The 17,333-nt window shown below is 39.3% G+C and overlaps 1 protein-coding gene across 2 annotated transcripts in view; it reads left to right on the top strand.

The window, feature by feature from the left end:
- c1qtnf12 (C1q and TNF related 12) overlaps positions 1-17,333 on the top strand; it is a 53,777-nt gene that overhangs the window by 29,478 nt on the left and 6,966 nt on the right. The window contains exons 2-6 of one of the 2 annotated variants that reach the window (XM_088616995.1): positions 5,230-5,334; positions 7,509-7,620; positions 9,999-10,180; positions 13,350-13,458; positions 15,979-16,072. In XM_088616995.1, the coding sequence (XP_088473121.1) occupies positions 5,230-5,334; positions 7,509-7,620; positions 9,999-10,180; positions 13,350-13,458; positions 15,979-16,072 (602 nt within the window). The remainder of the gene's footprint in view (positions 1-5,229; positions 5,335-7,508; positions 7,621-9,998; positions 10,181-13,349; positions 13,459-15,978; positions 16,073-17,333) is intronic. The other variant, XM_088616996.1, reaches the window with a different exon arrangement.

Here is a 17,333-nt window from a genome sequence, read left to right as displayed (position 1 = left end):
CAGGACAAGTGGGCGCGTGACTTCAATTTTAAAATTTCTGGTGAGCTTTTCGATTAGCACTTTTGTAAAAGCCCCAGTATGTTAAAAATCCTGGAAACGAGCGGTTCATTTTGTTTCAGGATGAATGCTTAAGAAATGCTGTAAGCCGCTAGCAGTGTTTAGTTTTGTATCCTTTACTGTTCCCCATGATCGAACGTATTGCTGTAATCTTTTTTTGTGTTTGAGGTAAAATCTAAATAAAACCTCACTGCACATCTACCATCCAGGTGCTCCCAGTTGAGTGTCTACTAAAATAGCAGGCTTTGGGGGGGAGACAATGTGACGCAGCAAACAGAATTCCTGTTTTTTTTCTTCTGTTGTGACTTGGAGAAGGAGAAACAGACAAACTAAACCTAGCAGTTGCTTTTTGACACACCTCCTGCATTCTGTGCTGCTGTGTTGCATTGAGATCCGTCCAACAACAATGCAATTCTAAGCACAATGCATCGCTGCCATACACTATACTAGGGATGTAACAACTGGAGTCACAAACTACTTTGTGGGGAGCGTTCTGGCACACTATGGCTGCCATCGCATCATCCAGGTGGGGCTGCACACTGGTGGTGGTGGTGGGGAGTCCCCACTACCTGTAAAGCTCTTTGAGTGGAGTGTCCAGAAAAGCGCTATATTAGCGTAAGCAATTATTATTACTTATTGTTTGTTCACTGTACTCTTTCACCTGATAAATTACAATAAATAGTGCAGATTCATATTCTTTCAGCAATGCAGCAGTTTGGCTGTTTGGTTTGGGTTCAGCAACAAAGCCCAGGGGAGAATTGTTTTTAATGATCACCCTGTAAAGAATACCTAAAGGCTACAGAGAACATGTGAGCGTTTAATTTTTAGAAGTGATCCCCATAGCCACTAGGATCCAACCCTTCTCTCACTTGTGTCCTCAGTCACCTGACCTGCCATTTTTCTGTTAAGATAGACAAGATACAGTATCTCCTTACCTGATGCTAGTACTAGAAACTTTCTTCCCCTCAAATAAAAAAAAACACTTATGCTAAAATAAATGCTTACATAAAGCAAAATAGTTATGCCACTTTTTTCATAATATTACTAATTATTATTTCTCCACACCTCAGATATGAAGTTTTCATATACAGTAGTATGTCAATTAGAGAATGTGTTGTATATTGTATTTGCTTAAATCTCATTTAGTAAAATCATAAGCAGAAGTCGGGGAAAGGTAGGCAGAGGAAATTGAGTCTTCCAAGCTTGATGGGAGTGTGAGCATTTTTTTTACAGGACATCAAGCATGAACATATAGCTTGAACCAGTACCAAATTTCCAATCACAATGCAGGATACATGGAAAATACTGGTGAAGCTCTGGATTTAGTCCTGTAAAATTCAATGAAGTTCTTTTAGCAGAGTAAATAACTTACCGCATCTCGCCTTGTTGCACTGGACATGTCACAGGATATGAAGTCATTGATTGATGGAGAGACTATGTGCAGAGCAAAAGGTAAAAGAATTTGGTGATGACAGCTTGGCACAAAGTTTTGAAAATAACTTTTTCAGTGGTCAGCTTCATGTCAAGTTTCAGATCTGCATGAAAACGTGGAAGAGAAGCTGAAGAAAATTACACGTTGCCCGTATTTTTCTTTGGCACTATATGAGAGCACAGCTGTGTATGATGTAATTCACCTATATGTGGACAACGGATTTGTGCATCTTTTGAGTTGTGCCAAAGTTGTGGACAAGTCATTTTATGGTGTGCAAATAACCTGAAGTTAGCATCTTACATGGAGCAATGAAGGGTTTGAAGTGGTTACCTAATATGGAGGTATTGGCATTTCTTGTTGGCTCTTATGGTAGAGCTCCTGCTATGCATGGAACAAGGGCTGGCCTGCAGGGTGTATTAGAGCAGAGTGAAGTGGACTGTTCAGGAAGGTACAGCAGTGTGCATCAGGAGTCACTGGGTGGAACCTGCAGTTACAGGGCAGGGACCAACCTGTGTCGGACTATGCTGCTCATCTGAATCTGCTCATCCTGTACTTCCGAAAACCCAGCTACTGCATTTTGGATTTCGCCCACTTCGTTACAAGCAGGGAACCCGTTTGTGAACTTCAACAGAGGATGTCTGAGCTCAGGGACACTAGTCTACCTGCAGAGCTGCTGCCAGGGAGTTTCATTGTAGGGTTTCAGGATTAGTTTACAACCTGGCCTAATGCTTTAAATCATCCACTTAAACAACTGTTGTCAATGAGCAGCCCTTTGCAGCTGGCTACAACTGTGTATACTGCTGGCTGATCCTTTCTTTGTGTCAGAAAAGTGCAAAAGATCGCATCACCGAGTTCAGTTTCCAAACCTGGGAAAGCAGGCACCAAAACTGAGTTCAATGTGTAGGAGTGCTTCCATTTTGCGAAAGCTGCAGCTCAAGACCACATCGTTTAAGTCAAAAGAAAGAAATCTACTGACAGATAACACCTTCCCTCTTATGCAAGTTAGATTCACTAAAGGTTCCATAGAAGTGAATGCTCAGACAGACCTTTGACTGGCAGGTGACTAACATCTGTAATGTTAGTTAGAAGGTTTTTTGGTTTATTGTCTTTAATAATCCCCTTGCCTGCTGTGTACTGAAAATATTAGTGAAAATGCACATTCCTTTTGTTGTTTTACATTTTAATTCTATACTTTATATAGTTTTTCTTTTACAAGAAGCTTACTCTGAATGAAAGAAAGAAATATGGCAGTCACTATAGGCATTGCAATATATATTAATATAGTGTACCTTATAGCTGCCAAATCCTGCAGTATACATTTGCAAGGATGTAAAGTTTAGAGTTTTAAAGTTAACTACAGTGCTGCTTATCTGCTAATTACACACTTTATAGCAATGAGAATACTAATTGAAATGATTAAAGCAACACAATAGTGTGATTGTGCAATAATTCCTCATTATGTGGCTTCATGGGAGGCTATAGTCCGAGGTGGACTGAATTACAGGTCGTGAAATGTGCCTCCCTAATTATAATATGTACTCTGTTAAAAAATAGAACTGTATAGACAACTCTCAGACAAGGAGGGGAACTGAGTGGCTGATAGGATATACACTTTAATGAATATGTCCCTAATTCACCTTTTATTATAAATGTCCCGCTTTTTGCATGGCTGGATAATGACATCTTTGTGATTTGAGGGGACTTAAGTTAGAGATGTGCTCTTCAACAAACCCAACATTAAGATGCTTTTAATTAAAAATGAACTATTAATTTAACCATTAATGTTACTGTAAGTCTTGGGTGAAATACACTTTCACCTTTTCACATCTCCATTCTTCCCAATAAATAATTTTCTACTAGATTTTCTCAAAGATGTCTTTGCTAGTAGATAAAAGTCACAAGGCTTCATATGGCCAGTATTATTTGATAGAGTCTATAGAAAAACATTAACCAAAGGGCACAAGCAGAAACAAGCTGCTGTATATCAACCTTTAACTCACCACTGGCAGCCCCCTGAAGCTAAGCAGTGCCTAGAAAAGCACTATACAAGTGCAAGGAAATAATATTACCACCAGGAGGTGCATATAAAACTCATTATAGAACACTAGGTATTTTTTTAAACAAAGGGTTGAGGAAGTCTGGAAACGTGGCTGGGCAGCGTGTTCTATAGTCGATGCCCTGGCTTCATTCAAGAAATGGAACAGACCCTCAGATCACTTCATTACTAGCAAACAATCTACCGTAGATAGAACATAAGATTATGGAAAGAACATTCTTCCTAATGATACCTTTGTTCTTAACTGTGTTTGTTTTCAACAATTAATAAACTGACTGCCAGAGGAGGAGAGAATTTTGCATGAAGGAGATATTGCAAGTAAAGAAAATTCAGCAGATTATCAAATATCTGAAACCACTGTGGGTATACAAACAATTATACTGTATATGTTGCACATTAGAGAGAAACATTGTCAACATTGTTTTAACTATAGGCCCATTACATCGTTCAACACAGATGACAAACTATAATCAAAATTCCAGGTGAAAAAACTGAAGATGTTCTAAGCCAGGCTTTTCTATTCAGATCTGGTTGGATTTGTAGAAATCTGGCTCTGGCCTGGGGTCATTGCTCTTGACTAAGCTTGAGAGAATTCTGAACAGACACCTGCTGTTGTATGTGACACCTTAGAAATAGCTGAAAGTCAGGATAACATCAGGAATAGCCACTGGACCATAAGAGAAATGGAGACTCTTAAACCCCCATTCGTGGTAATAACATGGCTGGACTCAGACTATAAAACCCTCTGTAACACTGTTGCAATTCAGGGCAATACACCTTGTGTGTGTCTCCTTCACTGTTCTCTGGAAACGTCCATTTTCGTTACAGTTAAACCCATCTCAAATCTTCACTGGACTGCACCGCGACTCTTTGCATCCCTTGTTATAGGAGGTATCTCGATGGATAATTTAAATAGATTTTTTACATCATTCATAGTTGATACAGATAATACAGAGCCTTGGTTACATTTCCTTTGAAGAGGAAAAGGCCTCTGATGGAGCTTCTGGCAACAACATTTTGGATTAGTACAGAGACTGTGGGATTTCAGGAGGCACTACAAGAACATGAGCTGTTGCTGATGATGTCTTATTGCTGTCAACTACTATAATCCCTAAACAGCTGCTGCCTATGGTCTCTCCTCTTTTCACAGATTCCATGGGATACGATTAACTGGGTGAAATCAGAAACCATGAATTTAATGCATATTTTAGATAATGGCGTAAAGTTTTGTGGCTCATATTTGGCATGATTTATCAGGGCATTATGCTCACTCTACGGTTGAAATATATACAAGCACATTACACGAATAAACCTCTTTGTTCTTATTCAAAAAGTACCCTACACAACTGGATGAAAGAGGCCTGTCTTTTCTGCATAAAATAATGTTATAAAAACAATCACCCTCCTCTCCCAGCAATTGATGTCAGTATATTAGCCATCAAATTGTCTTAGCCTAACTGCGTTGAGTGTCTTCCATACTGTATATGTACATAAGTATTAGAAAAAGTGAACTTTGAAAGTATGGCAAATATGGAAAAACAAGCTACAAAGAGAAACTTAACCGACAAGCAAGATAATTGAAATTTAGAAAGTTGTAAGCATGAGTGGTAAATACCTAATTCACAGCTGCTGGCTTGTGCATTGACCTTTTCAAATACCGCAGTGATTGTTTTTATCTGCGTAGCTTCCCGAGATTCATCGTGTGGACCCTCATGGATCATGGATGGATTTTGTAAAGCGTCCTGTGGACAACTTCCCAGGGAAGTGCAGAAAGAGAAAGAGGCCTCTAGTAAGTCCAGTCTTCTTTTCTTTCAGGCAGAAATGTTGTGACGGGGATTTAGCTATTTTTTTTCCAGCCTGTTCAGGACTTTAACTGGGTTTGCCCGTCCGTGTGGGTGCAGACCGGCAGAAGAGTTTCTTTTTCGGCTTTCATAATTCCTAAGACTTTAGAAACTGATATTCAGAAATTGACAGGAGGCTGTTGGATCCTACACATTCGGTTGTAATTTCTGTTGAAAAAGATCTCAAGAGATATACATTAGTTTTGGCAACAGAATAGATAATCTAGATGGACATGACTAACATTTTTAAGGAAGTGCTTCCTATTTTCAGTTCTAAATGCACCTGTGTTTAATTCCTTGTGTCCTAGGGTTCCCTTCATTAATCTGCTTGAAGTTGTCCTTCAGGCTGACATAGCCTATGTGTATTTGCAAAAAACTTGCAAAAATGCAGAAAGTAGTACTGATTTTGCCACATTATACTTGTTACATCGGTGATCATGTATTTTGGATGATATAGCATTCCACAGGAGAAATGTTCCTACAAAATGCGAATTATGGAATTAATTCTAAAATTCAGGAAGGGTCATGAAGATGCTGAGGGTCAGCTACATGTGATAGTATTCCTTGCTCTCAGAAACTGAATTACCATGAGGATTTGTGTTATGGATGTGCCGAAGCAGACCCACCTTAACTCCACTCTGTACATGACTGTCTCTATGAAAGCAAGGCTTTAAGATCGTTTTTCTGACCAGCAGACAGTTGTACCCGAGTGCTCTGTACTGATAAAAATCTACATAGTAAGATTCAGACCTGTACTGTACAGTACCTGTACCTCTATTTAAAAATGAATGTACAAGCATCTGACAAAATTATTGAAGGAGTCTGTAGGCATATTAAAGGTATTTCATGTCTTGGAGCTGCCAAAACTTACTGTTAAAGGTCCTGACAAAGCAGTTGCAAAGAATATGATTCAAAAATGAGAAATGACTGTTTGTTTTCATATGATATTTTTCCCCAAAACTGTTATTACTGTGTTATTACAGCCATTTTCATTATTTTTAAACCACACAATTGCAGTGTGGGCCTCTGAATTGTCTGAGTATATATATATATTCATTCAAAACAACTTGTACTCTGTTATATACAGTAGCTGGGTATTTTACTATAATAAGTTGTTCTTTTACTGGATTGATTTAGGCCACAAGGGTACAGCAGCAGATTTTACAGACATCTTCAGATTATACTACGAGATTATGCTATGACTTTACAGGTTCTTAGCCCAGAATGGTTTTCATAATGGTATTACAGTCTTATTGAAAAAACAAAATCACTTATAAGACCTACAGGAATCATGCTCCCCGTGTTTTCCCCACATATTGGTGTACAGTTGTAAAAACTATCTAAATAAGAAAATACATCGGCCTAACCCATTTTACAGCAGCCACACCCCTCCCTCCCCCACCTAACCTAAGCTCTGGGTCTCTAAGATCCATTTTGAAGAGAAGGTTATGAATTTAGAAAGTGCTGAGGAGACGTGAGACAAGAATGAAGAAAACGAATCCAGAGTACTAAAAGCTACAAGGTGCTCCTACTGTCGAGAAAAAACATCCTTTGATTAGCACTTTCAGTTATTGCAAGGCCATAGTTGTCATACATCTGGAATTTTCAAACTATTCAGTGTTAAATGGAGATAGAAATGTAAAATATCAGTATTAAAAGGAAGGGGCTGAAACTGAGAAGGAAACCTATGAAAAATGATGTTTGATGGAGCAAATAGAGTATAAAGAAAATTTAGACTGCTGTAATGATGAAACATTTACTGTTCTATAACCTTAATTCAAAGTTATCTGAACCGTAGTGTTTAGCTGTTTTACTATGGTTATGTTATACGTACAGTACTATATGGAACTTGATCTCACGCATATTGAGTTTCAGTTTTGTCACTTTACTACTGCACTTTGCCTGTAATAGATCAAAGTATTCTGAACTGGCAGGTGATGTTTTCAAAGATTGGTCACTGCGTAAGTATGTGAAACCCTGCTACTGTAGGTTTCAAAGCAGCACTTCTGACATTACCAGGAGGACTTGGCAGAGGAAAATGTGGAATCCTGAGCCTTTTAGAAATGCTCACCTTGTTTTTGTGTTCCGTTTCGTTTGATGGAAAATGTTTTCTTTTCTTCAGCCTGGTCCCCCTGGGCCCCCTGGTCCCCCAGGGCCACAAGGTCCCCCAGGAGCACCAGGGGCTGAAGTGACTCAGGAGGTCCTGCTCAGGGAGTTCCGGCACATGATCAAAGGTAGGACACACAGAGCATGAATTTGTTATATCTCTGAGGCAGTGCTCCTGGACTCCTGGAGGGCCAGTGTGTTTGTAGGTTTTCATCTGGACTCTTAATATCCTGAATCAGTGCATTGTCGGCTTAATGGGACCAGTTTAACAGTCTCTTCCAGTTCTTCAGATACTGGTGCTTTAAGGAGACCTGGAAAACTTGTAGACACGTCGGCCCTCTGGATTCAAGATTTAAGAACTGGTGCAGTGAGTAGGTACAGATAAAGTTCATACAGCCAGTTATGCAAAGGTAGTAATGATGCAGTGTTATCCAGAAGTACATGTATCTTCAGAACTGTATTTGGAAGGATGACTTGCTATACTTTGGGCTTCCACAGAAATCTTCACCTACTTCTATCCTGAGTTGGGGGTAGTCCCAAATACTGAATCTCATCTAAGTAATACTGGTCCCCAATCCCTTTTGCTTGCTTGAACAGACTGTGTGGACCCTGATCATGGAGGAGCTATGCTCATTGAGCTGATGTCAATGGGCCTCCACTCTTTCAGCTCCTGCCAGTGGATGAAAGTACCTGTAGTAGCCAGGGCTTTGGGGAACAGCATGAAGATCCAAGAGCAATCTTGTAGCAGCTGCTCAAAACAGCAGCTACTGTAGATTGCTTACAGAACTTAAGCTTGCCCTCCCTTATGGAAAAGCAGAGATTTGAGCAGACATCTTGAAAGACTGTGTGCAGGATTACATTACAGCATTAGGTTAGATTAAGTTCAGTATTAGGGACTACCCACAATTCAGGATAAAGGCAGGGGAAAAGTTTGGTGGCAGGCCAGAGTTGAGCAAGCCACCCTTCCAAATACAGTTCTTTAGCTATTTCTGGATAATACTAAATCATTACTACCTTTGCATTACATTATAGAACAATATTTTGACATTTGAAATGTGGATATGCACTTTTAAAGAAGGGATAAGGATACAAAGTGGTGCAGAATCTATAATCCTACATTTTGGGATCTATGTTACTTTAATCTGGTCATTTCGATCTGGGTATTCAGATACGATCATTGCTGGATTACATTTATCTCATTTACAAGTATTGATGATCATTTTGAAGTTGGGTTTTTGAAGACTTTTTGAAGACGTGAAATGCAGCCTATGAAACCAGTACATCATAAAAAACATTGTGATTACCAGAAAATAAATCCCTACAGCTAAAACATTTAGAAAGGCCCTTTACCAAACACTCTGTGGCCTTCCAGCTTCTTTCAAACATGCCTTTAGGAAACATATGTGTAGCCTGGCCTACTTTTGCCCCAGTGTCATTACTTTAACTTCTTCCTATGCAAAATATGATTTCAACATCAGAGCCACATGCAGGTTACCTGTTTCACCTGTATGCACTGTACTAATAGCACATTTGTCACTGAGCTTTCATGCATACCAGATAAGATAGAATCATCATCTACCGAACAGTCACATTTAGAAAACCAGGTCCGAGTGGATATGTTAAGATAATTAAACATGTAGTAAATCCTTGGTTTAATTGACTAATACAGGGGAAGAAGTGTCCATTATTGAAAAATGTCTGTTGCATCACAAATTGTTTTTTTAGCTTCCAAACACTGAAATGTACTGTATACTGTACACACTTTCTGTATGTTCTGTCTTATTTAAGAATTACAGTCAACACAATGAAGTTTGTTCCTGTGCCTTTCTTCTCATTAATATTCAAGTTTCTTTAATTTCATTTTGTAAATATTCTGTATAATTGTTGCTAAAATGTATGAAGAACAAAAACACCCTTCATAAGCAATTGACCTTTCCCTATAGAGCACCACTGATATTCCTGAATTCTAGACCTATGTAGTATTTTTTTTTTTACTTTGTTTCATTATTTGTGCATTTCCTCATTATTGCAGGTAGAATCCAGAGTTTCTGATTTTCCTCTTTAGCAGATTGCTGCATTAAATCCAAAGTCAGTTAAACTAAGGGGCTTAATGTGTGAGCATTCCTACAGTTTCTATCTTAATGTGCATCACATACTGTACAAACATACAGTACAAATGTCTGCCCTAACAAAAGCAGCATTCACGTCACATGTCTAACATTGCACTTACCTCACATTTGGAAATTTCAGAATGGTCAAACCTGGTTAAATATATGGAAGCACTATTTAGAGGCGTGAATTACTAAGACCATTTTTAAACCGCAGACAAAGTGTATTGTTCTTAGACTACAGTAGGTACTGAGATAACAGAATTAAGATCTGTTTCCATCAGGAGGCCAGTAAGTATGGTGCAGCATTTGAACCAGAATAGAGCCATCGATTCCATCTTGGTTGATGTTTCTAGTACACACCATGGGGTAATGCATCTGTCTGGTTTTTCCATCAGAAGCCACTGAGAGACGAGCCACCACAGACAGCCAGTCCAGTCCCAGCACTCTGCCTCCTGCTATTATTTCACTGGAAAGCCTGGCTGCCTACAGGAGGATAGAGGAGGCGTTTCACTGTAAACTGAAAGGACCGGTGACTGTAGACAAAAGAACACTGGCAGAGCTGCAGAATTTTCAGACGGTAAGTGTGGAACTGGAGGACAGGAACAAGCCCTAAGACACACTCCGCTCTTTAACAGTGCCTTGAAAATATAATGTATCATTAATTCTTTACCAAATCTACGGGCTCACAAGAACAAGAATCACATTGCAGGAAATGCTTGAATCTTGTGGAGATACATTGTTGGGTGGCTTATAAATGAATCGTGAACTCTAATTATAGTAGGGATGAAAGTCAAGGTAAGCAGGAACAAATAAGCAATTGGATTCATTAAACTTGCTTATAAGTACATAATTCATATTATTTGCAGCTCCAGTCATCAATTTACCCACTAAAAAGGCATAAGGAAGTTCCATGGTTGTGTTTGTCAGAGGGACAGGACTCAAAATGAATCAATTTTCTGTTGATTTGCTCCTCTCCACATACTTCTATCCAAAGCAACGTATATCTTTGCTAAAGTGTACAATAGAGCCCAAGTAGGATTTGAGCCCAAAACCTTCTGGATAAGCATCCACAGCCCTGTCCACTATTCCATTCTGCTGTCATTTCTGTTTGAGACGTTTGTAAAGGGATACTATTGAGAAATTGGTGTGTCTTCCCTGACGAAGGGTGGGGAGCAATTAATTCTCAGCATGAAAGACATGACAAACTGCCAACATGAAAAACGTTGTGGAGTTTGTGTTGACTGTGAGCTCTTCTGCCAATTGCACAATCCTGACTGCATTGACGCATATTATATCAGCCTCTGGACAGACTACAGAGAAAAAGAGAAATGTTCCACCTCTCCTCCAGAGTAGATGCAGTGAGGACTGGTCAGGTGTCGTTGAGCAGTAAGGTTGTCCACCATCTACACGAAAGATGTTTTTGTGTTGAGGGATTACTGCACACACCATCACATTTCCACACACTTCTTGTGAAGCAGACACCTCAGTCTGCAGGAATCATCTCTCACAGACAGTTCTCCCTCACTCATTCAATTCAATTTTTCCAGCAGAAAGCAAGCATTATTCATTAACCACGCTGGGCATGTTCTACTTTGAATCTTTTGCTGTTGTCACTACTCAAACAGTAAATCTACAGTATGTACGCAATCACTATTTAAATCATAAATGACCTTATGGATTGGCGTAGTGAACGTCTGTTTAATTTTTCATTGTATCTGTCTTTTCTAGCAAGAGAATCAGAAGAAAATCAAAAGGTTGTTCTCCCAACTAGCTGTTTTAGTTGCCCGCAGGGCAAGAATTTCTTTTGCTTGAGTTGTTCCAACTAAAATCCTTCCCAAACCTGGTTTTTAAACACCCTGAAGCAAACAAGCTTAAATCTGTGCAAGAGAATTAAACATTATGTTGCATTAAGATCTAGCAGCAGGCTGTCAGGCAGGGTCTTAACAGCTTTCATGTAATGTGTGTTCAGACATTCATTCACACCCTCCTGGTAATTAGGCTGTCTGTGCAGACATCCCTGCAGTATCAGGCGTGCGCTTCTCAAATGACTATAATTGCTAGTGGTTTTTTCTGGGGGTGCTGTAGGGTTACCCACATCCCACCCTCTCGTTGTTTATTTTCTCCCACAAGCCCAGGGGGAAAACAAAGAAAGTAGATTCATCCACACGAATTTACTGGTGCCTTTTTGAGGAAAAAAAAAACAGTCCTAGGTTGGACTGCAAGGGGATGTTTTCTACATTTGACTCCTGTAAACAACACTTTCAATCCTTTCTCTCCAAATCGGTCGTTCTTTATTTAAGGTGCTCGCACTGTCTGTGGGTGCGAGATACCCTTTCTGGGGGTGCAAGACATTCCAGATTTCTTCAGAAGGCAAAACACAAATGACTTCAACGAGTGATAAGATGCGCAAGAACATATATTGAGAATCAGAGGGGTGTAGACTTCGGTCAAGGTGAAGAATCACTCAACTAAATGACTAACATCTTTCTCGTTTCATGTTTTGGTAAAAACGTATGGACTTTACAGTAAAACAACGCTGGTGTTTCAGGTTACCGATGAATTATGGATTATTCCTATCTATGGGATTTATTAAATGACAATGTTTTTAATGCATCTCAGCATATTATATTCAATGTCAAAACTAGGACAACGCAAGTTAGTTGTGGCTCCACACAATGTTCATTTCAGGGAATATCTGCATTTTAAGCAGCATGGGTGGTTTTCAAAGACATAACAGCAGTTGCAACAGGTGGAATGTGTGCTGTAAAACAGACAACACCATTTTCAGAACAAGCATTATTCTTTTTAAGCTGTTAAAACAAGGGGAAATAAAACATGTATGCTACATAGGAAACATGGTTCCTAAAGGTAAAAACGAATCTGTGAGACATTTGATAATCTTAAAGAAAGAAAGTTTTATCTGTAATACAGACTTTTTCACAGCTACCCATTCTCACATTGGCCTAATGGCTCAGCTCAAGTGCAAAATGCCAAGAACTGAACAGGATAGAGAGCAAAGGTGGGCTTGGCTCTCTAGTAAATGGAAAGTTTTCTTTAAGGAAAAGGAACAACATTTTTAATATAACAATATCAGAACCGAACTTTAAGGTGTTAAAGAGGTGACGAAACTGAATGAGATAACCCAAAAGTGGACAGATCAGACCACTGGATGTGGAATTATGAAATTTCTTCAGTACCTTTTACTAAAAAATACAACTGTTCTGCAGAAGGCCCTTTTTTAATTGAGTCACTGAGGACGCTCTATATGTATGTGTTTCGAAAAATCATATTACACAGATTGTAAGGCATTACAGAAAACATTAATGTCTGTATGTATGTCAATGTTTAATAGTTCTATCAGGTTAGTGCTGCTACCTGGCTCTTGATTCCTGTAAGTGTTTAGACAGTAAAGTTTTATAAAGGCTTGTGTACAATATTTATAATATGTACAGTATATAACACTGTTCCCTGCACGGATCTTTATTCTTGCTTCTAGCTTCACAGTGCTCTAGAATGGCCTGTCCATGTGGCAACTATGTAACCAACATTGAACGTTTCTTTTTGGGTTCTCCATTTTGTTGTGAATGACAGAATTTGTTCGCAAAGGGCTCTCGTAAAAAAAAAAGCATGTGTGCTTTGCACATTGAAGCATGCGATTGTCATGCTCCTTAGCTCTTTATAAGAATCTCACATGCTGCAGAGCTTCCTTGATGACTCACACTGACAAACTCTGGTTGTCACGGTAGCCACCTGCAAAGGGAGCCTTTCTGCGGGGGACTGGGATGGACCTGACCACTGGGAGATTCACAGCGCCAGTCACTGGAATCTATCAGTTTTCTGCCAATGTCCACATTGGTAAGTAACTACCGCTCCAGTCACACTGTTCTGCTGTTTTGGGTGTAATGGCTTTTAGCTGATGAACGAAATTAAAAGTCCAAAAATGGAGTAATTTCATGAGATTCCACATGGGTTCTACAGAAATGTAGGTTGAGGAATGTTCTAAACCCATACATGTGCTGTTACAGCTGTTGAAGTTTTCAGCCATCTTTTGTTCAGATCGTAGGACTTCAATAAGGCATTTCCATTTTCATCTGTTCAGGGAGGTGGGCGCTAGACCAAACCACACACTAATATGCTCTTCACAATGTGTAAAGGACAGCATTTCATTTTCAGAAATATGAACAAAGAAAAAAGGTAGAAAATATTTGCTGGTTGATAGGAATTACAATGATTAGAATTCTTTCCATGGAAGAGTTCAACAAATTAAAACTATTGGTTAATGTTTGATTTTACAGAATGTGATTTCAATTTACCAAAGCATCTCCAAGTATTTATTCAAATGTTTTAGATGGAAACAATGGGGGCTTAGGAGGGGGACTATTACCATGCACTACATATCAAAATATTCAAGGCTTTAGAAAAATGTTTAAAAGAATAGTCAGCCTTTCAAGATTCAAAATGTAATATTAGCATCAAAAGTCATGCACTGTTTAAATCACTGCATGCACTAGGTAGAATCATGGGTAGAAAAACAAATATAAAAGTATAACAAAAATAATTCGGATTTTTTTATTACGGGTACTGGATTGATTTGCAGGAACTTGTAGACAAATTCACATGAGGAGCGCTCTCTAGCTTGCCTGCAGAGTGACTATAATCTACACACTTTTACGCCTCACAATGTCCTTGCAAGTCTTAGTTTTCACTGTTTTTAATTCAAGGACACGGTCTTCACTGCAGCATTCCTCTGTAGATTTCTTATTGTGACTCATTACTGAAATGCGCAACAGAAAAATGCCTGTGGTATTATTGTATAGGCTCGTTCTCGACTTAAACCTCGATGCCAAGCTGTAAAATAAAAATTACTCACAGCTCTTCCCTAGAGGAGGCTGTTCTTGCCGAGAAGCAAATGACTCACGTGTTCAATTGTCCACGTCCTTTTGAGTATTAAAAGATTAAATATTTTTTCATCGTTTCTGAGTGTGAAGTGAAGTCAAATTTACCTACAATAAGGGGTTAAAGTCCCGTCTTTACAAGCTTAATAATATATTATAACAATGATTAAGGAAATTAATATTATTAGAACTGTAGCACAATGTTTAAGATTACCAGTTGATCAATGACCTCCAAGTGATCGTTATGCTGGAAGATTTACAAATGAGGCCATTTGGTGCATCTGCATCTGGCTGCAACCAAAGTCTTATCATAGAACAAGCACAGTTTTAATAAGGAATCATATCATACTGTTCTGTATTATTGCAGAATGACTAATGTTCTACTGCAAAACTGAACTATGACTGCAATACAATTAGAGTACAGCTTGATGAAAGGTGGAGCTTGTGGCAGTAAGAAGAAAATGGCACATGTTCATTATTTCAACATAAAAAGGGACGTTGCATATAGAGATATGCATAATTAATGCATGGTGAAAGGGTTACTTGCATTCTGCCACTGCTTGGGAAACTTCAAAATCCGCACAATTCAAAACACGTGTTTTTCTACCTTTGTAATATGAATAGGTATCCAGTTCTCATCATCTTAGACAATCTGACCATGACTGAATTCACACACTGTTTTGTCAGTAATGAAATCCTACAGCATCTGTAGAAACTGATACTTCTTTACATTCTCTGGCTCCGTCAATGTTCCAGAATTCTGAGAGGGACACAAAGCCAGCAGAAACGAACTCTGGGGACGCAGCATGTAAAATTCTGCTAATCTGCCGTGCCGACAGCAGCTATGGGAACGGTCTGGCTCATAGGAGAAGACTTAGGCTACGTGTTAGTCTCCAGGAAAAGAGTTTAAACCCAGTAAATCACAAAACTGGTCTCGCAAAACCTCTCAGTTGTGTCTGTTCTTATTTCAGGTTATTTTCAGTTTTTTTTGAGTCACACTGTCAATTCAATGCCATCTTTCACAGATTTTGCCTTCTTTTAATTAAATAAAGATTTTCCTTCCAAGGGAACAATTTGTTATTTCTTCCATCCTGCAGTAACGGCTACTTTTCTCTACATTGTCTGAGTAACGAATTAAGACCAAGGCATTTGTTGGCATAGTAGTAAATACCCTTGTACTTTTCATTGCACTGATGATCAGTTCTCTTTTGATTTCCCTTTTTTAGTTTTATCAATTCGATTGTGGTGGGAGGAGTCCTTGAGCACACACGCATGCTAACCGGGAGCCGACACCATTATTGCGAATTATAGATTTCAACAGCTGTCCCTGCACATGACTGCTGTTCTGTGCCACAATCTTAAGGGAGCTGACCCAGAAGCAGCCTATGAGTGAACAAAGTAAAAACCATAGTTATCTTCTGTGAGCTGCATAATTCTGTCCTTAATCCGCAGTTCCTCTCGCTCTTGTGTCCTGATCCAGATCACAGCGAAGTGAAAAGAAGCAAGACCCAGCTGAAAGCCAGAGACAACGTGCGGGTTCTGATTTGCATCGAGTCGCTTTGCCACAGATACACGTGAGCACCTTTTGTCCTTTGATCCGATTCTCGGTAGAACCGGCCGTCACGTCAGTCTTTCCTGCCCCCAGTTGAGGGTGTCCAGATAATAATAGCATCACTTTATTAACCCTTTACAATTTCTTGCATTAGGAATGATTTTTTCGCATACCCCAGCTTGCTCTTCATGAGACACGCAGACACACAGACAGGGAGAGAGCCTGGGGTCAGAGCGCAGGGTCAGCCATTGTACAGCACCCCTGGAGCAGTTGGGGTCCCATTGTACGGCGCCCCTGGAGCAGTTGGGGTTAAGGGTCTTGCTCAGGGGCCCAACGGAGTAGGATTCCTCTGCCGGCTGAGGGATTTGAACCGGCAACCTTCCAGCCACAGGCGCAGATCCTGAGCCACAGAACCCCTGCTCCGCCCCACAAATGGTTGTGGTGCCTGGCTCTAAACATTTTGTCTTTGGTTTTTCACATAACGTGCACGAAACCTGAAAGGAAAAATCGATCAACAGTAGCTCAGGTTTCTTATTATGCAACAGGGCTACTACATTTTAGGGATATCAAATTGACATGACTTGTGAATAAAAATTAAAAAATGAAAAAACTCACAATTTTAAGAATGGAAAGCACAAATACATTCTAGAAATACTATATCTCCCCCAGGGTAAAACTGCTTTTAGTACCCCTATTAATAATGCTTTAATTCACCCAGTATTTTACACTCACCCAAACCGCTTCAAGGATAGAATGAGTTCAGATATATAAATCATTAGCAATTAGTGTTCCTTGAAAGAACTAAACAGAATGTGGCTGTCTGAGCATTTTCCTGTGTATAAAGACCCTTTGTACTGTACACTGTTACCACAAATTTGCATTTATATGTTCAAGGTGCAACACGAAGCCAAAAGCCACAGTTTGGCTATTTTATATGGCAACATCCCACAGTCCCTTTTTACTCTGATTTTGATTTGATTTAATTGATGTTCTATGCAATGTCAGAGAATTCACCACTATTCAGTTAGCATATACTTTTATATTTTTCTTCTGCATGGCCTAGCTCAGTCCTGGTCTCGCATTCGGAAGATTTTCCACACGTTTAAAAAACAAAATGTATTTTTCCCCCCCAAAGTAATGCAGACGTTTTAAATGTGATTACATCTCCGAAAAACAGATCGAGTTCCTGCTCTGAAGGTACGCAAATTGTGTTCTGACTGATTTTTACGACCCAATCTTTTTTTTTAAGACCACAATAACATGCAGCACTTTATGAAATAAAG

Source organism: Lepisosteus platostomus, chromosome 23 (assembly GCF_059453375.1).
Source record: "Lepisosteus platostomus isolate fLepPlt1 chromosome 23, fLepPlt1.hap1, whole genome shotgun sequence".
NCBI lineage: Eukaryota > Metazoa > Chordata > Actinopteri > Semionotiformes > Lepisosteidae > Lepisosteus > Lepisosteus platostomus.
This window is presented reverse-complemented; position numbering and strand designations above follow the sequence as displayed.